The sequence below is a fragment of the Perca fluviatilis genome, chromosome 4, assembly GCF_010015445.1.
Source record: "Perca fluviatilis chromosome 4, GENO_Pfluv_1.0, whole genome shotgun sequence".
NCBI lineage: Eukaryota > Metazoa > Chordata > Actinopteri > Perciformes > Percidae > Perca > Perca fluviatilis.
Genome location: NC_053115.1, coordinates 24,531,235 through 24,548,004, shown reverse-complemented (window position 1 = coordinate 24,548,004; position 16,770 = coordinate 24,531,235). Strand labels below are relative to the sequence as shown.

Below are 16,770 nucleotides of genomic sequence, written 5' to 3'. Positions count from 1 at the left end.
GGAATCAGTTTGCTCTGCAGTTGACCACCATCCAAATCCTGTTTCCTGTGCTTTGTCTTCTTTCACTCACCTGTTTCTGCAGGTGGGAGCAAAGGGTAGACCAGAACGGACGGATGTACTTTGTGGATCACATTGAGAAAAGGACAAGCTGGGAAAGGCCTGATCCTCTCCCTTCAGGGTACCAACACACTTGAATAATCTTTTAATACCATCAATACTAACATGGTTCTTGCTCTGCTGTGTTGGCCTGTGCAGTCACAAACAATAACGATGATCTCAGATTAGTACAGACATGTTTTATTTGCAGAATTAAACGCTGCAAATCAATCGGTGTGCTCCAGCCCCTTTTTATTTTATAACTACTTTTATGGCTACTGTAGAGTTAAACTATTTTTGCTTACATCATTTTTTTTTATAGATTTAATATAAGTGATGCATTTAAAATACTGGAACAAATTAAAACAACGTGTGTCATGTATTCACATGGATGTCAGGTGGAACCTTCATGCACATTTGCCATTTGGCCTACATTGACAACTGAGTACTGCCTTCTTTGTACTTTCCCTGTCCTGTAGGTGGGAGCGCAGGGTGGACCCGATGGGTAGGGTGTACTATGTTGACCACATAACCCGAACTACTACGTGGCAACGCCCCACGCAGGAGTCTGTGCGTAACTATGAAGAGTGGCAACACCAGCGCAGCCAGCTGCAGGGAGCCATGCAGCAGTTTAACCAGAGGTTCATTTATGGGGTGAGAGCAGTCACTGTTTAGTTGCTGGATTTGTTACATTTACTGCACATGAAGCACAGACCATTTATCTGTTTTGATTTACTTAAAGATCCCATTCAGACATGATTTATAACCTATAGAAATACTGTACTCTGCTTTGAATAATTTGTGTCTGATAGAAGTTCACTTACATTGTTAATAAATCTGATAATTATATCTACTAAGGGTGTGCAAAAAATCAATTTGAATCGAGATTCAAGCTCTACCAATTCAAAATCGATTCATATTTCTTTTTCCGTTTTGGCACTATTGCCAAATGACATGACATTACCTCGCCATTCCCATAGATGACGTTGCGTCGAATTCACACTGACGCCTGGGCACTCTTGTCATAATCAGAAGAAGAACGAGTGCAGCAGAAGTAGTTAAGTCGGCGCAAACAATGGCAAACCTCACAGAAATAATTATTCAACCTGCTCCATCCTCATTGAAGGCGAGGGTTTGGGCACATTTCAGCTTTTATAACCTCGAGGGGAAGACGGAACTTGATAGGAATTATGCTATATGCAGGCTTGGCAAAGCGAAAGTTAAGTATTTCGGAAATACACCACAATATGTGTCAATGAATATGCAAATATTGTTAATTTCATGTTCACAAACTGTTTGTCCGTGTTAAACTGAGATTTATGGTGAGCACAGAGAAACTTTCCAATTGTGAAAACTGCATTTCAGTGTCAAGCTCTGCACATATATCATTCTGCAGAGTAAAGCTCAAACATCCAAGTGAAGTAACAAGAAGCAGAACATTTATTTTTGGTGTAAAATATAATACAGTAAAGTTTTGGGTCTACGCAGAATTTAAACCCCAGACAATACTTTTCATGTTGCTTTATTTTACAGGCTGTGCCTGCATTACAAAGGTCACACGTATTATAATTATTGTGTTTTCTTGAAATGCATTGTCTGACAACAACAGCCATAACAACCTTGAGGGTTTATCATGATAGGAAACACTGCTGTAAACTGTGCTGGTCTTTGATATTTATTTTCTGAGTTTACATGTGTGGCATCTATCTCTAGTTCTCAGTGTTTTTAAAGTCTAATTTGGCTCTCAGGTCTGAAATGGACTCAATTGAGGATGACTCTGGAAGATCTTAATAATGGCTAGCATGGTTAAGGGACCTTCAAAATGTTAACACCCAGTGGGAACAGAGATAAGAATGCTACGAGGTCAATTACACTTGCTTCATGATACATTTGAACTATACTACAGTTCGGTTTGCTTTAACAGGCTGTGACAAAGGCAGTTTATAAGTTTATTTATTTTTATTTTTTTGGGACTTTATCAACATGTGTCCCATTTTCTCTTTGGCTCAGCTCCAAGACCAGTTGGCAGCTACAGCCAACAAAGAGTTTGACCCGCTGGGACCTCTGCCACATGGTTGGGGTAAATATCACTGAGCATTTGACATTTATTTTAGCTGTAGTTTCTGAAATGTTAGAAAGACACAGTAAAATGTTTTCAGGACTGTGATGTAATTCGAAATGCATGACAGTGAAGTGATTCTGAAATATATATAAAAAAACAATTTGTTTTAATGTCAGAGAAGAGAACAGACTCCAACGGCAGAGTGTATTTTGTTCATCACCCGACTCGGGCAACACAGTGGGAGGACCCTAGGACACAAGGGTGAGTGTATGCCTGTGTTATGTAATGTGTATCTTCATACTGTCATACCTTGATTCTGTCTAACTTACTGTAGCTGTAGTTTTGTTTTATTGTCTGTAAGAGGCGCTAATGTGTTAGCAACTAGCTCAGTTCCAGTATTTCTAAAACACTTCACAGTAGAAAATCAGTCCTAACTGGCATTAGGAGTGAAGTATGGAGAAGGGAGTGACACACATGTTGTCCGTCTTTTAGGTTTAGGAATATATACAATTAACTACTACCATCTTAAAATAGGAAATGACTTATATCCAGGGCGTAGCAGAGCTGAAGAGCTGTTCTAACGTGCAATGAGTTACCAGCAGGTGGATAATGACAGGACAAACGCATGCAAACCGTCTTGGAGGCGTGGACGTATAGAATTTAGAAATGTTTAAAGCTCTCGTGTTAATTTAATATTAATGAACGTCCGTTACTTTCAAGCCATTATCAAATTAGTTGATACAAAGCTCATTACACCTATCGGGTCCACAAAACTCTTTACAAGATAATTACCTCTTCATCATGTTTTTTTAATACTCTTTAATGCTTTTTAAAACTGCGTGGAGGAAGGGTGGGGGTGCGATCACCGAAGGCTTGCGTCATGTGGATGCTTCGACAGTGTTGTTGTCGTTACTTAGAATTCCTCACGGGGGCGTCAGAAACGACGCACTATAGCTTTAACATAACTAAAAGCTTTTTAAACTCTATTGATTGGATTTAAACATGATTGTTTTGTCAGCGATATTTGCTCTAAACTGTGCTTGCACTGAATCCTTAATAAACTGCTGTTAATGAGGAGGTTATGTGTCCACAAAGGAAAGAGCATCTGACTAAATACTGTTTAGTGTCCGTAGTTAATGAAGTATGGAGGAAGCCCTGCTTTTTTCTGTTTTAAGGGCATGTTTTATTTAACCTTTCATGGTTCATATTCCTGTCTTTAGGCTGATATAATTCTATTGACCCTTACAATTAATTTAAGATGTACTTTTGAGTATGGCATACTTCTGTGTTCTGTTTTCCAATTAATAAATGGAGACCTTCATTGAGCAAAAGTATAATATTTCTAGAATTATTTTAATGATATATATTCATCAATCTGAAGACCTGTTTATATCAAGAAAACCTCAATGTTGGGAAATTCTCCTTCAGGAATATAATTTAATAAAAAACAAATACATTTAACATTGATTACATATAAAAGGAAAGCACAAATCAGGCATAATATTGTAATGTCTGCTGTTTTGTCTGCTGGCATAAACAATGTATGTTCCTGTTCTTCAATCTTGGTTATGAATGCACCTTTTCTTTTGTAATTTCATTCCCCAATTTCATTTACAATGTACATTTTGTGTCCGTTTATCATTTTAACAATGTATGTATTTGATGTATATATTTATGTGTATTTGTCTTGCTCAGGCTGCTGAATGACAAGCCCCTGCCAGAGGGTTGGGAGATGAGGTTCACTGTGGATGGTATTCCCTACTTTGTAGACCACAACAGGCGAACCACAACCTACATTGACCCTCGCACGGGGAAGTCCTCACTGTAAGTTCTTGTCTAAATGTTGCCGTAAACATGCTCAAGTTGAATACACCTCTTACAGGAGGAGCACTCACTTCAGGTCATCTGCCTTTTTACAAAACTGATACTTGTCCATGAGCTGTAGCCTGAAGATTCAGATTCATTTAATTAAGATAAAATGTACTGTCCCTAAAAGCAATCTCTTTCATATTACACAAAGTAGTTAGATTTAATGTTAATATACACTATAAAAATATTGATAAATGCAGGTTTACATCCATTTAAATCAATGATTGGTATCGCATCGGATGATCCTTGTTACGATGATTTTGAAAAGCCTGAAAAGAGCATCCCTAAACAGCTACTGTAATACAATGGCAGCATCATTTCACATCACTTTTCAAGTCATGGATGTGAATAAACAACGACACACACGTGTGCATACATAACTAAATGTGCTTGTTGAATGGACATTGAAAAGGTTTCTTCTGGTCTTTTCCGCAGTGAGAATGGGCCACAGATAACCTATGTCAGGGACTTCAAAGCCAAAGTGCAATACTTTAGGTTCTGGTGTCAGGTATGTGCTGCACAACAGGTGTTGAAATGCTTTATCTCCCATGATTGTTGTATCTTTCTTTTCCTTTGTGCTGCTACTTTGTGGGCACTCATGTCTCTAGTACTTGAATGTGCAAAGATAAATGTTCACTGGTGTTCAAAGCATTTAAATGGTTTAAAATCCCCCCCCCCCCTCTCTCAGCAATTGTCGATGCCTCAGCACATTAAGATTAACGTCTCCCGGAAAACCCTGTTTGAGGATTCATTTCAGCAGGTAATCATTTCAATATCCTGTCTTCTTTTTCAGTTCTCTGTTTAACAGTATTGTCTTGTTAATGTTTGAGGTGTGTAACTTGTAATTCTTTGTCTGCAATTAAAGATCATGAGCTTTCACCCTCAAGATCTGAGGCGGAGACTGTGGATCATTTTCCCTGGAGAGGAAGGCTTGGACTACGGAGGTGTGGCCAGGTAATGTCAACTTTTTTGTTCAATCGGGTGTGACTCCTAAGGTGTGTTTTGTTCTCATTTGTATCTTTTTTTGACACCACCCTCAAACACACACAACCTGTTAACAGCACATACTAATGTGATACTAATTTCTTAATAAAAGCCCTGACCTACAAGGTTTTACAAACCACCTCAACCAGAATGACCACTACCACTTAATTGTTTTTTTGTCCTGTGATTTTTTTATTTTATTTTTATTTTCAGGGAATGGTTCTTCTTGCTCTCTCATGAAGTACTGAACCCCATGTACTGTTTGTTTGAGTATGCTGGCAAGGACAACTACTGTCTGCAGATCAACCCTGCCTCCTACATCAACCCTGATCACCTCAAGTACTTCAAGTTCATAGGACGCTTCATTGCCATGGTACCTGCACAATGTGTCAACACAGTAACTTAGTGTGCGATCAGTATTTGATCTGAATGTTATTTCAGTTGTTATGGCATTATTACTTTAGCCCACAAAGTGGATCAAGTTGGTGTGGCAAAATGCATAATGATCATGTGTAAATCATGACTTATTCTTTACAATCGTTTTTGAGATTTCATTCCTATGATCAGATCTAAAATATAATTGAAATGACAATTATACATGTGGGCTCATAGGTATGCCTTTGTAGCTCTGGCAGGAATACATCTATTTGTTGTTGTTAATTGACAAAATAGTCAATCTCCTCATACTACTAGATCTAGTTTTCTACTCTATTGTATCTGGCTATTGTTTTTAATACATTTGTTCATCCGACTCTCCTGTATTGTTTCTTTCCAGGCCTTGTTCCATGGCAAATTCATCGACACAGGTTTCTCCCTGCCCTTCTACAAGCGTATTCTGAACAAACCTCTGGCTCTCAAAGACCTGGAGTCCATCGATCCGGAGTTTTACAACTCACTCATCTGGATCAAGTAGGTCTGGGGATACAAAAGACAATGTGTGACTTGGTTGGTGGGTAGCTGATGGACATCACGCTATTCTCACCACCAATATGGTGAGAATAGCGAGGGTTGGCATGAGTAGATGGACAAGCTATCATGTTTATGTCACTTAAAATGGCATGGTGGCCATTTTATAATCTGGGCCCCTGTGCTCCTGTCACATATTTTTGTTTAGTGATGAGTGGAGCTTGTGTTTTTTGGAGGTTTTAAAAGAAAATGCATTTTGGGAAATTTGCTTATTTGCTTTTTTTGTCAGGAGTTAGATTAAAGATGCATACCTTGGTTATGTGCCAGAATATTCCTTAGCCTGGGAACAGTTGCTAAGTAACCAGCGGAGACTCCAAGAAGGTACTGGTGGCGACCAAGAAATAGTCTGGCACATAGCCCCCCGTAAAATGTTGGATTGTAATTTTTTTTTTTTAAACAAACAAGATGTAACATCTCAACAACGTATTTGGTAAAGGTATTGGTAGGTGGATTTTGTTACTGTTGATAATGATAATGACTCTCTGGCCTGCAGGGATAATAATATAGAGGAGTGTGGTCTGGAGATGTTCTTCTCCGTTGACAAGGAGATCCTGGGGGAGGTCACCACCCACGAGCTGAAACCAGATGGAGGGAACATCCAAGTAACTGAGGAAAATAAAGAGGAATACATCAGGTACAGCTGCATCCTCTGCTAATTCTCATCCACCATCTGTCTTCAACTACCCCATTTACATTCCCTTTTATATCTAATACGTTACACACAACACTGATAGTCTTATATAGGCTGGCTTGCAATAGTATAACACATTGATATTTCCTACAGTCAAACTCTGACAATCTTCTAGACAGTATTGCATGTGAACCAAGTAGTCCATTTTCCTGTAATTTTTAATGTAGAGGTAATGGTAATTAATAAACGAACTGGATTGCATATACACTGCAGTAGAATGACAGCATTCAAAGGAGAGTTACACATTTTTAATTAGGTATTACACTTCTTATTTGATCACAACACTTAAAAGTTATCGTCCTCATTCTTTTAAGCAACCATGAATCTTCACTCCTTCAGTGTTTTTTTTTTTGATTGATTTATTTTTCATTATGTTTATCTTCATATTTCTGTATGCAGGTTGGTGGCAGAGTGGAGGCTGTCCAGAGGTGTCGAGGAGCAGACTCAAGCATTCTTTGAGGGCTTCAATGAAGTTTTGCCCCAGCAATACCTTCAATACTTTGATGCTAAGGAATTAGAGGTAGTGTAACTAGACCTGTTCTCTACAACTTTTACAAACGCAGGAAAGTGTGACGTTTGGGATAGCGTTGGTCTTTCAAAAAAGTGTTGATTCTGCAGGAGAAAATGTGTCCACATTTGAGTGCGTTGTCTTCACAATAACGAGCTGGCTTCCTTCTTGACTGTAGGTGATGCTGTGTGGGATGCAGGAGATAGACCTGGTGGACTGGCAGCGAAGCACAATCTACAGGCACTATGCCCGAAGCAGCAAACAGATCCTCTGGTTCTGGCAGGTTGGTAATATACAGTTGCACACTCAGACTCTAATGTTTAGTCAAACTGAAAGATCAAAACACCATTTCTTATTGGTCCATTTTCACTTTGCTCTTTTTCTATAGCAAATTAATACACACAATAGTAGTGCAGTTTGATGTTGTCTAAAGATTTAATTTCTCTTAATCTCGTAACTAAAACCTTTTTGGATTGGATCGTTTTTTGCTGTCAAATCAGAGACTGTGTCTTCACTGGGTCCAAAGCTTTACAAAACTCTTAATAATGCTTAGAAACTTGTGAATTTAGGAAAATTATATATTTGCTTATATGGATTTGCTAAGTGGTATTAACACGGACTGATCTGTTGACAGTTTGTCAAGGAGATGGATAATGAGAAGAGGATGAGACTGCTGCAGTTTGTCACAGGAACCTGTCGCCTTCCTGTGGGTGGCTTCGCTGACCTGATGGGTACGCATAATAGACAGATACACACTGGCACACTGTATATCACACCAGAATTGACTTCTTGATTTCATTTTCTTTATGCTTGTTATTAATATAGGAAGCAACGGCCCTCAAAAGTTCTGCATTGAGAAAGTGGGCAAAGAGAACTGGCTTCCACGAAGCCACACATGGTAAGGCCAGTTATTTTACTAAGTCCTCTGGCTTCAGGGGTATTAAACTTTATGACCAAACCCTCCTTAGTCATTTCTGATTCAACCGGTCACAAGCCTTCTTTTATTGTTAGTAGAGATGTTCCGATACCGATACCAGTATCGGTATCGGCTCCGATACTGCCTAAAACGCTGGTATCGGTATCGGGAAGTACTGGAGTTTATGCACCGATCCGATACCACGTAATGAAGCCCTAAAGAAAATCTACGTTAAAGTAGTTTATTTATGTTCTTTTCATTATAACTATAAAAGAAAGTTCTGGGGCATTCCTTGTTTGCGTTTGTTCTGTTTCACAAAGAGTTTAACCTGAGCCAGACCGACAACAAAGAAATCTATCACATCCATACAGAGTAGTAGTTACATTTAAAACAGTTAGACTTTAATTTGGCATTTAAAGTGGCATTTTATGTTTTGTTAGAATGCATTGCTCCTTGGGTAATACAGTTTACAGTGTTTATTTAGTAGATAGGGCTGGGCGATATGGCTGAAAACAGTATCACGATATAAGTGTTTCATATCGGTCAATATTGATATTTTTTATGACCTATTTAAAATAAGGACCAGGAGAAAAATATATTAAATTTAAACATTTTTATTTTAAACTTAACCTTCCTCTGATTATAATCCCCTCAGTTATAAAAGCAGAAATGTCAACACAACCATGGAAATCAAAATTAAAATGTAAACATAAGTCTAAAATCACAGTGAAGAAAGAATAAGTACGAATTGCTTAATAAGGTGTAATAAAATGGTGCAAAGTGTTAAATATAAACATAGAGAAACCTGAAACCTGAGAAGAACTATTTTCTGCAGGTTTAGTGCTAGGTTGGTAACCTGGCTTCTCAACAGTGCTCAGCACGTCTGCCTCCATTATTTCTTTGTAGCGTTTAGTAAGGCGCTGATGCAGAGTACCTCTCCATGGCGATCTGCTGCTTGTGCGGTGTAGCAGCTGCAGATGTTGTTGGACGTTGCTGGCGAATACGGCTTTGCTCCAAAGTGTGAGCGTGGCTAAGGTGGTAAAACAAGTTTGCGGTAGTGTTGGTGGGGACGACGGTCGGACTTATAAAATCCCCAAAACTGCCATACTGACTTTTCCTGTTTTATCAACAATTTCCTCGCTCGCTGCGGCACTCACTTTCCACTTATCGCCGACCGGTTCTGTTATTGTAGAATCCAACACGAGACAGCATGGCGTGGCAACCAAACATGATAATGTTACATGATTGGCTGTTAGAGTGTCACTCCCTACGTTGCTAGGTTACCAGAGAGTGAGTGCCTTTGTTCATGTAACCAAACTTGCTTCGCAACTTCTGGTTTCTTCCGAAGAAGAAAAACAAGTTATCGAACGTTTTATCGAACGCATTTTCTATTGATATTGATTACGTGTCTATCGCGATACATATCGTTATCGTTTTATCGCTCAGCCCTATTAGTAGATGCTCTTATGCAGCGTCATGTGAAACTAGTGCAGCAGTGAAGTAAGTGAACATTTCTCACCAGATAAGTCAGAATTTCATGAATAACCCTGGACAGATAAGAAAAAAAAAAAAAAACACTTTTTATCAGCAGTTATGTCAAAATCTTTTTAATAAGGATTGAAGCACTTTGTTTCACTTCTGTGTGTAAAGAGGTCTAAGGTAAGAATGTTATAGATATCCAATATAGATAGTTATCTAGTTTTTCTCTTTTCTCCATGTAGCTTTAATCGTCTGGACCTCCCTCCTTATAAGAGCTATGAGCAGCTGAAGGAGAAGCTCATGTTCGCCATAGAGGAGACAGAAGGCTTTGGGCAGGAGTAACTCAACAAGAGCAGGAGGATTGGATGGAACAGGGTGGGCTTGGATGCGCCAGATCCATTTCAGACAGGAGCAAAGGATTCTCAGATTTTCCTTGCAGCCAGAAGCTGCTTATAAACTGGTAGATGGACATACACATCTGTATCTTTTCTCACATTATCATGTTCAGCAACAACTGTTTCTAAGCTGTTTCGTCACAAATTAATTTATTCTGCAAGAAACCTGTGAATCCCCATCAATCTGTTTCACTTCTCACCTACATGATCCACCTGAATCAAGCTGATCTCCCTTCGCCCTGGTCAGCCCACTATCAGGCGGTGGAGGTAGAAGAGATGCCTTTCTCACCCTATCATGTCTGCACTCGCTGTACGTTGCACAAGTGCAGATTCTACACATGAATCTGTGCTGTAGTAACTTCTTAAGAGCCGCATTGTGGGGTCTATGCACTAGAATTGGTCATTTTAGAGAAAAGAACCATATTTGTGCATTTTGACTTAAAATAAAAAAAAAGGTTCATGTCTAAAAGTAACATCAAAGGCACATATATGGTTTGAGGCTTTTCAGACTCAAATTTTAGGTTGGATGAATGGATGGAGTATTTTTGTTAACAGCTGACTGACTGGATTGACTCTCCTAGCTCATACGCAGTTTCTTTATTAACTTTGATATATATGATCATGATAATTTCTCCTTTTCTGACAGGTTGATTTCTTAACTTTATAATGAGTTGAAACTTTGAACTAGTTTGCACATAGTTATGTGAGCAGTAAGCCGTTTGTGATTGTTCTTAAGAGAGGTATTTTTATGTGCAATAGTTTTGTAGAAAACAAACAACAATTTTGCCAATAATAGAGCCAAAAAGTGATTTGTTTGATCATTTTATAACACTTATAACACTGGTAAGTTTCAGCATTTACTATTGATTTAAATTCTCAATATGAAATAGAGAACCTTTGCATATTTGCAAGTGTCTATGGTGAAACTGGTTTGGTTGTGATTTTAATTTGAAAACTTTGCCTTCCCAAAATAATCTGTGCTGTATGTTATATCAGCCTATTTGACCGTGGATGATCAAATCCTTTACCAGTCTGGAAGACTGAAAAAAATTGGTCTTTTCTTGATAATTCTGAACTGTTACTAATGAAGTGGGAGCTTTAGGATTTACTGTGTAATAGAGAACAATGATTGTTGTTGTTGTTGTTGAATAATGACCTATTCCCACTGAAAGGTAGCCAAGTCTTTAGATGTCCAGAAATTATTATCCTAGATCAATAATGAAGATACTGATACCTTACTGTTTAATGTGTTTAGTGACTAATGCAGTTTGTGTAAATATACTTACAAAGTAGAACGTGTTTAATATCTTAATACAGTTATTTTATTGAAGCAGTGAACCCCTTAAAATTGCAGGCATAAGTTGATAATTAAGATTAGAATTAATGTAATACAAGTGGCCCTAGTTTTATAGGGTGTTAGGTATTCAGATTTGTACAGTAGTATTTTAGCATATTTCATGTCTTTTCCAAAAATACCTCTGCTAACATCAAACTTAGTTTTTTTTTTTTTTTCGGGTAGAGTATCACTTTAAGAAAATGACTATGGAACCAATCTACCAAAGGATTTTATTTAATTTTGTTTTTGTAAACCATCTGACTCTAAAGCCTAAAAAGTCACCAAGTGTAATCAGTTCTTAAAATCCCCTAAATGATTACACATTTTACATCAGTTGTCACTATTAAGTTGTTGGTTGTCTTTTATTATATTAGTGGGCAACACTGTGAGGTGCAAAAAGCTTATAGTAGCTTATCTACTTCAAAATTTCAATTTGTAAAGTGATATTTTTTAACAACTCGTAACATCAAGCTGTGTGTGTGTGTGTGCATGGTGTTAATTATCTGGTATCATTTTAATGTGTATCCCAGATCATTGAAACATAATACTAATACAGTTTCAGCAAATTCACTTGAAGTTCTTAGTAAAAGTAATCGGAGGTATCCACAAATGTTGCTCATGAATTTGCCCAAGTATGAAACATGTGGCTGTATGTCATTTCACAATGTCAATGCTGATACTACAGGAAAAGGGCTTAGCTCTCCCTCACTGACCTGACAGGTGTATTGACCGTCAGTCAGGCAAAATACCAGTTACTGCTCACTTTACTCTTGTGTCATTTGTTTCACATTATCTCACATTTTTCCCCTTACTGGCAGTAATACACACACACACAAAACTCAGTGTGTACCTACAGGTATGCAGCCTTGTGAAGAGATTATTATGTTAAAAAAATAAAAGAAAAAAGAACATTTTGATAAAAACGTTTGTGATTAAAATATTCACTGTTAAATATTTTAACAGATTACAACTAATATAGCACCTTGACACTCCCAACTGGTTGAATTAACCACTTCACTGTTTAATCACTGCTCTGTTCCAGCGCATGGAGCAGTTAAATGTATAGAAATATGCAAAATAGTGTTTTAGTTGTACTGATTGCATTGTAAATCATGTTTATAGTGTAATCACTGTTTTTTTTTTTTTTTGGAAGCTCTAACTTTTTTGATAAGTGGAAGTCAAGGTTGAATACTATTTATTTGAAGGATGGGTTTCATGTAACAATGGACTGGATTGATTGAGAAAACCGTAATAAAATGATTTAAACACCGGGCTCCTGCAGGACACGTGAAGTTTTAATTATGCAGCAACCATTTGTTTACAATTTCCTACACAGAATTTATTACAATTTCTTTAAAGTCCACAACATTAGAATGCTGCATACACATTAATGCAACACTAGCAATAATCTAAGACTACAATAATACAGTACAACAATCTGAAAGGCATTTGTCATTTTACTTTTTATATTTTAAGTTTATCTTGCTGATGATACTTAAAATACTATAACATTATACTGTAGTATTTTGAATGCATGACTTAATTTGTGCTATTACTAATGGGCATTGTACTTTCTTGATGCTTTCTCTTGTGAAGAAAGATAATTGTGCAAAGCACTTAAAGTACTGTTTTAATGTATTACTCTTGCGATGAGAATTGGTGTTGCCTTGGAGAATGTATCATACTGTGAGTGTGCATGCCCTTAAATTTAGGAACAAGTTAAAAAAAAAAAATATATATATATATTTTTTTTTAACCTTTTTATTTTATCCTGTTACCAAAAAGTCCACCTAAATTAAGAATTCCTGTGTTAATGCTGTCCTAGAAAAGTTTGATCAATATTTAAGACCATGATCTACCCTCTCTCAAAGCCGGAAACCAGAAAAGTAAATCTCAAACTTGTGATGTCATCAGGTATAAAGTGTGGAACTGCTCCATAGACATATCATATCATATCATAATCCACCTGTTAGTTTCTATTGGCCATCAGCGCTTTTTGATGCTGCACCGGCTGACTAGTGAAGAGGAACGGCGTCGAAGCTGAGGACAGGCCGAGCCGAAGGACACCATGTAGGCCTGTAACCCTTACCTTCAGTCAGGCGGCTATAAGCAGTTAGTTATCCAGTTTTCAAATGCATGAGTAAAACCAAGCTCTGGTATAATCCTAGGCGTAATACTGTAGTTAAGATCACCTTTGTCCAAGTTAAAAGTAACATTAAGTTACAATATAAATCGGCCTGACTCAGTTTAAAAACTGATTTCCAGCAGGTTCCTGTTCTGCAGAAACGGAACATTGAACATTTTACGGCACATGAGGACAGAAACATTTGTACAGGACATTAGCATGGGCTAGACAGATACAGACAACTGAAAACAACAATACAGGCAATGCAAACAAAACTTGGACAATACATGAACAATCAATGTGTGCAAGTGTAACTGTTGAGAAGGAACAGTTTGTATGCCTTTTTGAAATATGTGATGGATAGTAGTGTTCTGATGTGATGGGGAATCATTCCAAATGTTGGTGTATGTACAGTATCTCACAAAAGTGACATTTTAGTAAATATTTCATTATATCTTTTAATGGGACAACACTGAAGAAATTTCACTTTGCTACAATGTAAAGTATTAAGTGTACAGCTTGTATAACAGTGTAAATGTGCTGTCCCTTCAAATTAACTCAACACACAGCCATTAATGTCTAAACCGCTGGCAACAAAAGTGAGTACACCCCTATGTTAAATTCCCATAGAGGCAGGCAGATTTTTATTTTTAAAGGCCAGCTATTTCATGGATCCAGGATACTATGCATCCTGATAAAGTTCCCTTGGCCTTTGGAATTCAAATAGCCCCACATCATCACATACCCTTCACCATACCTAGAGATTGGCATGGATTTATGTTCGGTTAGCCTAATAGCTGCTTTGATTTGCATTGAGAGATGATTTTATGGAAAGTACCCCATGCCAATCTCTAGGTATGGTGAAGGGTATTCACACACTACTACTGGCCAGGCGTCCATACTTACATGTACAGGTCCTATCCCTGACCAATCCCCTAACCCCAACCTTAACCACTCGAGGTCAAATGCCTAACACCAACCAATCCAGCTGCTTCGTAGGGCGGGTCTTGGCGTGGCCATAGTGGGATTCGTAATTTTGCTGCCTCTCATGCCTACGACTAAATCACAGCTGTGACGTGTGATATTGCTTGATAAGTAGTGTTCTCAGTTCTGAAACAGAATATGTATCCATATGCTCATAACATTCCCTTGGGTGCTCTCGGTCTCATCCATAACATCTTTCCCAATTCATTGTCTATGGAGCAGTCCCAGACTTTATACAACTTGATGACATCACAAATTTGAGTTGTGTCTAGTTTTTGGATTCGGGAGAGAGTTGTTAATGTTGACTAATATTTTTGGACTGTCTTAGTCCATTGGAAAAAAAATAGGCGTAGTTCCCTTTTACTGTAATTTGGAGGAACCTAACCATGGATGGATGATCCCGACCTGTGAGAGGCAGCAATGTGCCGCAAGGCATTACTCTGCCGGACATCAGAAGAAGAAGAAGAAGGAGAAGAAGTAGTAGTAGAAGAAGAAGAAGACTTTTTCGCTGTGACGTATATTCATCATGATCATTATATGATTTTTGTACCCTGTCAGCTCTATTAGAAGTCATGGCAGGTCCTGATCTGACAAAAACTCTTCTGTATACCGTCAATAATCTATTGCAGCAAGAGAAGTACAAAGCGGTATTGGCAGTGTTAAAAGGATTCAGAAACGGCGCCGTGTGAGTGAAAACATCCAAAACAGTAACTTAGCTAGCCAGCTGCTAAGCTACCTTAGTTTACTTCTATAGCTACCACACAGCTAGCTAGTAGCTAACGTTAACCCTGTCGTACGTGACTAACTATGGTCTTATCAGCTGTAGTATTACAGTGGTGGCTAGCTTTAGCTGCCTGGAGCCACCGGGGTAACTTTTAGGCAACAAATAGTATTAGTTTTATTGACTATAATAAAAGCACTGAGGACGTATGACCTTATTTTGTAGCCAGATGTGTTTCCAGACAGCACTAACATTATAACGTTAGTGTATTTTTTATTTCTTCTCAGTTATGGGGCCAAAATCAGAGCACCACATGCTCTGGTAATGACATTTCTGTTTAGAAGTGGCAGGTAAGGATTTGAGCTGTAATGTATTTAAAACTTACTAGTACAATATTAGCCACGTCTCTTGTTCTGAACAAGTTGTTCTTCTCTCTGATAGTTTTAAGGACAAGCTCAAAGCCATTTTGAAGGCCACGTACACCCACTCCCGCAACCTGGCATGCTTTGTGTTTACATACAAAGGGCTGCAAACCTTGCAGGAGAGGTGCCAGGGGAAAAGTTTGCAGTCTCACTCCTTTCTGGCTGCGTGTGTTGGAGGATGGTTAGTGTTTGGAGATAACAACAACATCAATAGCCAGGTACGATACGCCTGTAGTCTAGAAATTCCCTTGTTTTGTCACACCTGCTCTGTCCTTTATCATATTTGCACAAGCACGTCATCATAAACTCAAGACCGTAATTGCTCAAGTCAATGTGTTCAATCTGTTCAAACTCTCTGCTCTTCTCTAGATCAACATGTACTTGCTGTCCAGGATCCTGTTCGCCCTGTCTCGGCTGGCTGTAGAGAAAGGATATATCTCCCAGCCTAAACATGACCCTTTCCCACTCTTTGCCACCCTGGTGTGGGGCATTGTCTTGTGGCTGTTTGAATATTACCCTCACACCCTCCAGCCCTCACTGCAGTCCTCAATGAACTACCTCTACCATGACAGCAATGTGTGGCATGACATAACAGACTTCCTTGTTTATAATAAGCCAAGGACTGCTGCTTAGAAATTAAGTTTTAGTTTTCTTCACTATGGACCAGCTCTCTACAATACATGAATAGCATTATTATTTTTATAATTATTAATATTCAAAATATTGTTGAATGTTGCCTTTTTTAAATTATTGCTAGATTATAGTTTTAACTGTAGGACTTAATTTGGTGTTTGATTCATTGACATTTCTATATCTTGTGTGCCAACTTTTAAATAGCCATATCTGTATCTACCTAGTATGATTGTTTTTCTTCTGATATTATGTCTGATTGTACAATTGTCTGATTTTAATTTTCCAGGAATATGTTACTAAATACAGCTGCCACAGAATAAAAGACAGAAAGTTGTTCAATGCGAAACAGGCTGAAATGCTCTTATATGCTGAGAACCTGCTAAAACACAAAGACACAAACATTTCAATATCAGCAATATCATTATCAAGTGACTTGGTATAATATAAGAACGTGTCTTCTGTATAACACCAATTAATACAACTAAAATAAGGACTTATTTTAAAAATGGCAGCCGTAATTTGTTTTTAGTACGAAGAGTCGTTGCACTGCCGAGCATCTTTTTCTGCAAAGCAGTATGCAGGT

General features: G+C 38.0%; 2 protein-coding genes across 2 annotated transcripts in view; both read left to right on the top strand.

The window, feature by feature from the left end:
* Positions 1-12,575, top strand: part of itcha (itchy E3 ubiquitin protein ligase a) — an 18,454-nt gene extending 5,879 nt beyond the window's left edge. Inside the window, exons 9-24 of the mRNA XM_039796933.1 lie at positions 83-178; positions 576-750; positions 2,107-2,176; positions 2,335-2,419; positions 3,854-3,982; positions 4,463-4,535; positions 4,716-4,787; positions 4,893-4,981; positions 5,225-5,384; positions 5,787-5,920; positions 6,471-6,611; positions 7,068-7,188; positions 7,355-7,459; positions 7,811-7,907; positions 8,002-8,074; positions 9,814-12,575. Of these exons, the coding sequence (XP_039652867.1) occupies positions 83-178; positions 576-750; positions 2,107-2,176; positions 2,335-2,419; positions 3,854-3,982; positions 4,463-4,535; positions 4,716-4,787; positions 4,893-4,981; positions 5,225-5,384; positions 5,787-5,920; positions 6,471-6,611; positions 7,068-7,188; positions 7,355-7,459; positions 7,811-7,907; positions 8,002-8,074; positions 9,814-9,913 (1,720 nt within the window). The 3' untranslated portion in view covers positions 9,914-12,575. The remainder of the gene's footprint in view (positions 1-82; positions 179-575; positions 751-2,106; positions 2,177-2,334; positions 2,420-3,853; positions 3,983-4,462; positions 4,536-4,715; positions 4,788-4,892; positions 4,982-5,224; positions 5,385-5,786; positions 5,921-6,470; positions 6,612-7,067; positions 7,189-7,354; positions 7,460-7,810; positions 7,908-8,001; positions 8,075-9,813) is intronic.
* A 2,279-nt stretch (positions 12,576-14,854) lies between these two features.
* On the top strand, positions 14,855-16,533 carry pxmp4 (peroxisomal membrane protein 4). The gene is made up of 4 exons (XM_039796932.1): positions 14,855-15,096; positions 15,420-15,482; positions 15,574-15,772; positions 15,924-16,533. Exons 1-4 carry the CDS (start codon positions 14,984-14,986, stop codon positions 16,185-16,187), a joined length of 639 nt encoding a protein of 212 aa, XP_039652866.1. The 5' UTR covers positions 14,855-14,983; the 3' UTR covers positions 16,188-16,533.
* The last annotated feature ends 237 nt before the right edge of the window (positions 16,534-16,770 follow it).

Coding starts and splice junctions, on each gene's coding strand:
- pxmp4 (XM_039796932.1), top strand. CDS start 14,984: ATGGCAGGTCCTGATCTGACAAAAACTCTTCTGTATACCGTCAATAAT. Junction 15,483..15,573: donor TTTCTGTTTAGAAGTGGCAG/GTAAGGATTTGA, acceptor TCTCTCTGATAG/TTTTAAGGACAAGCTCAAAG. Junction 15,773..15,923: donor ACAACAACATCAATAGCCAG/GTACGATACGCC, acceptor GCTCTTCTCTAG/ATCAACATGTACTTGCTGTC.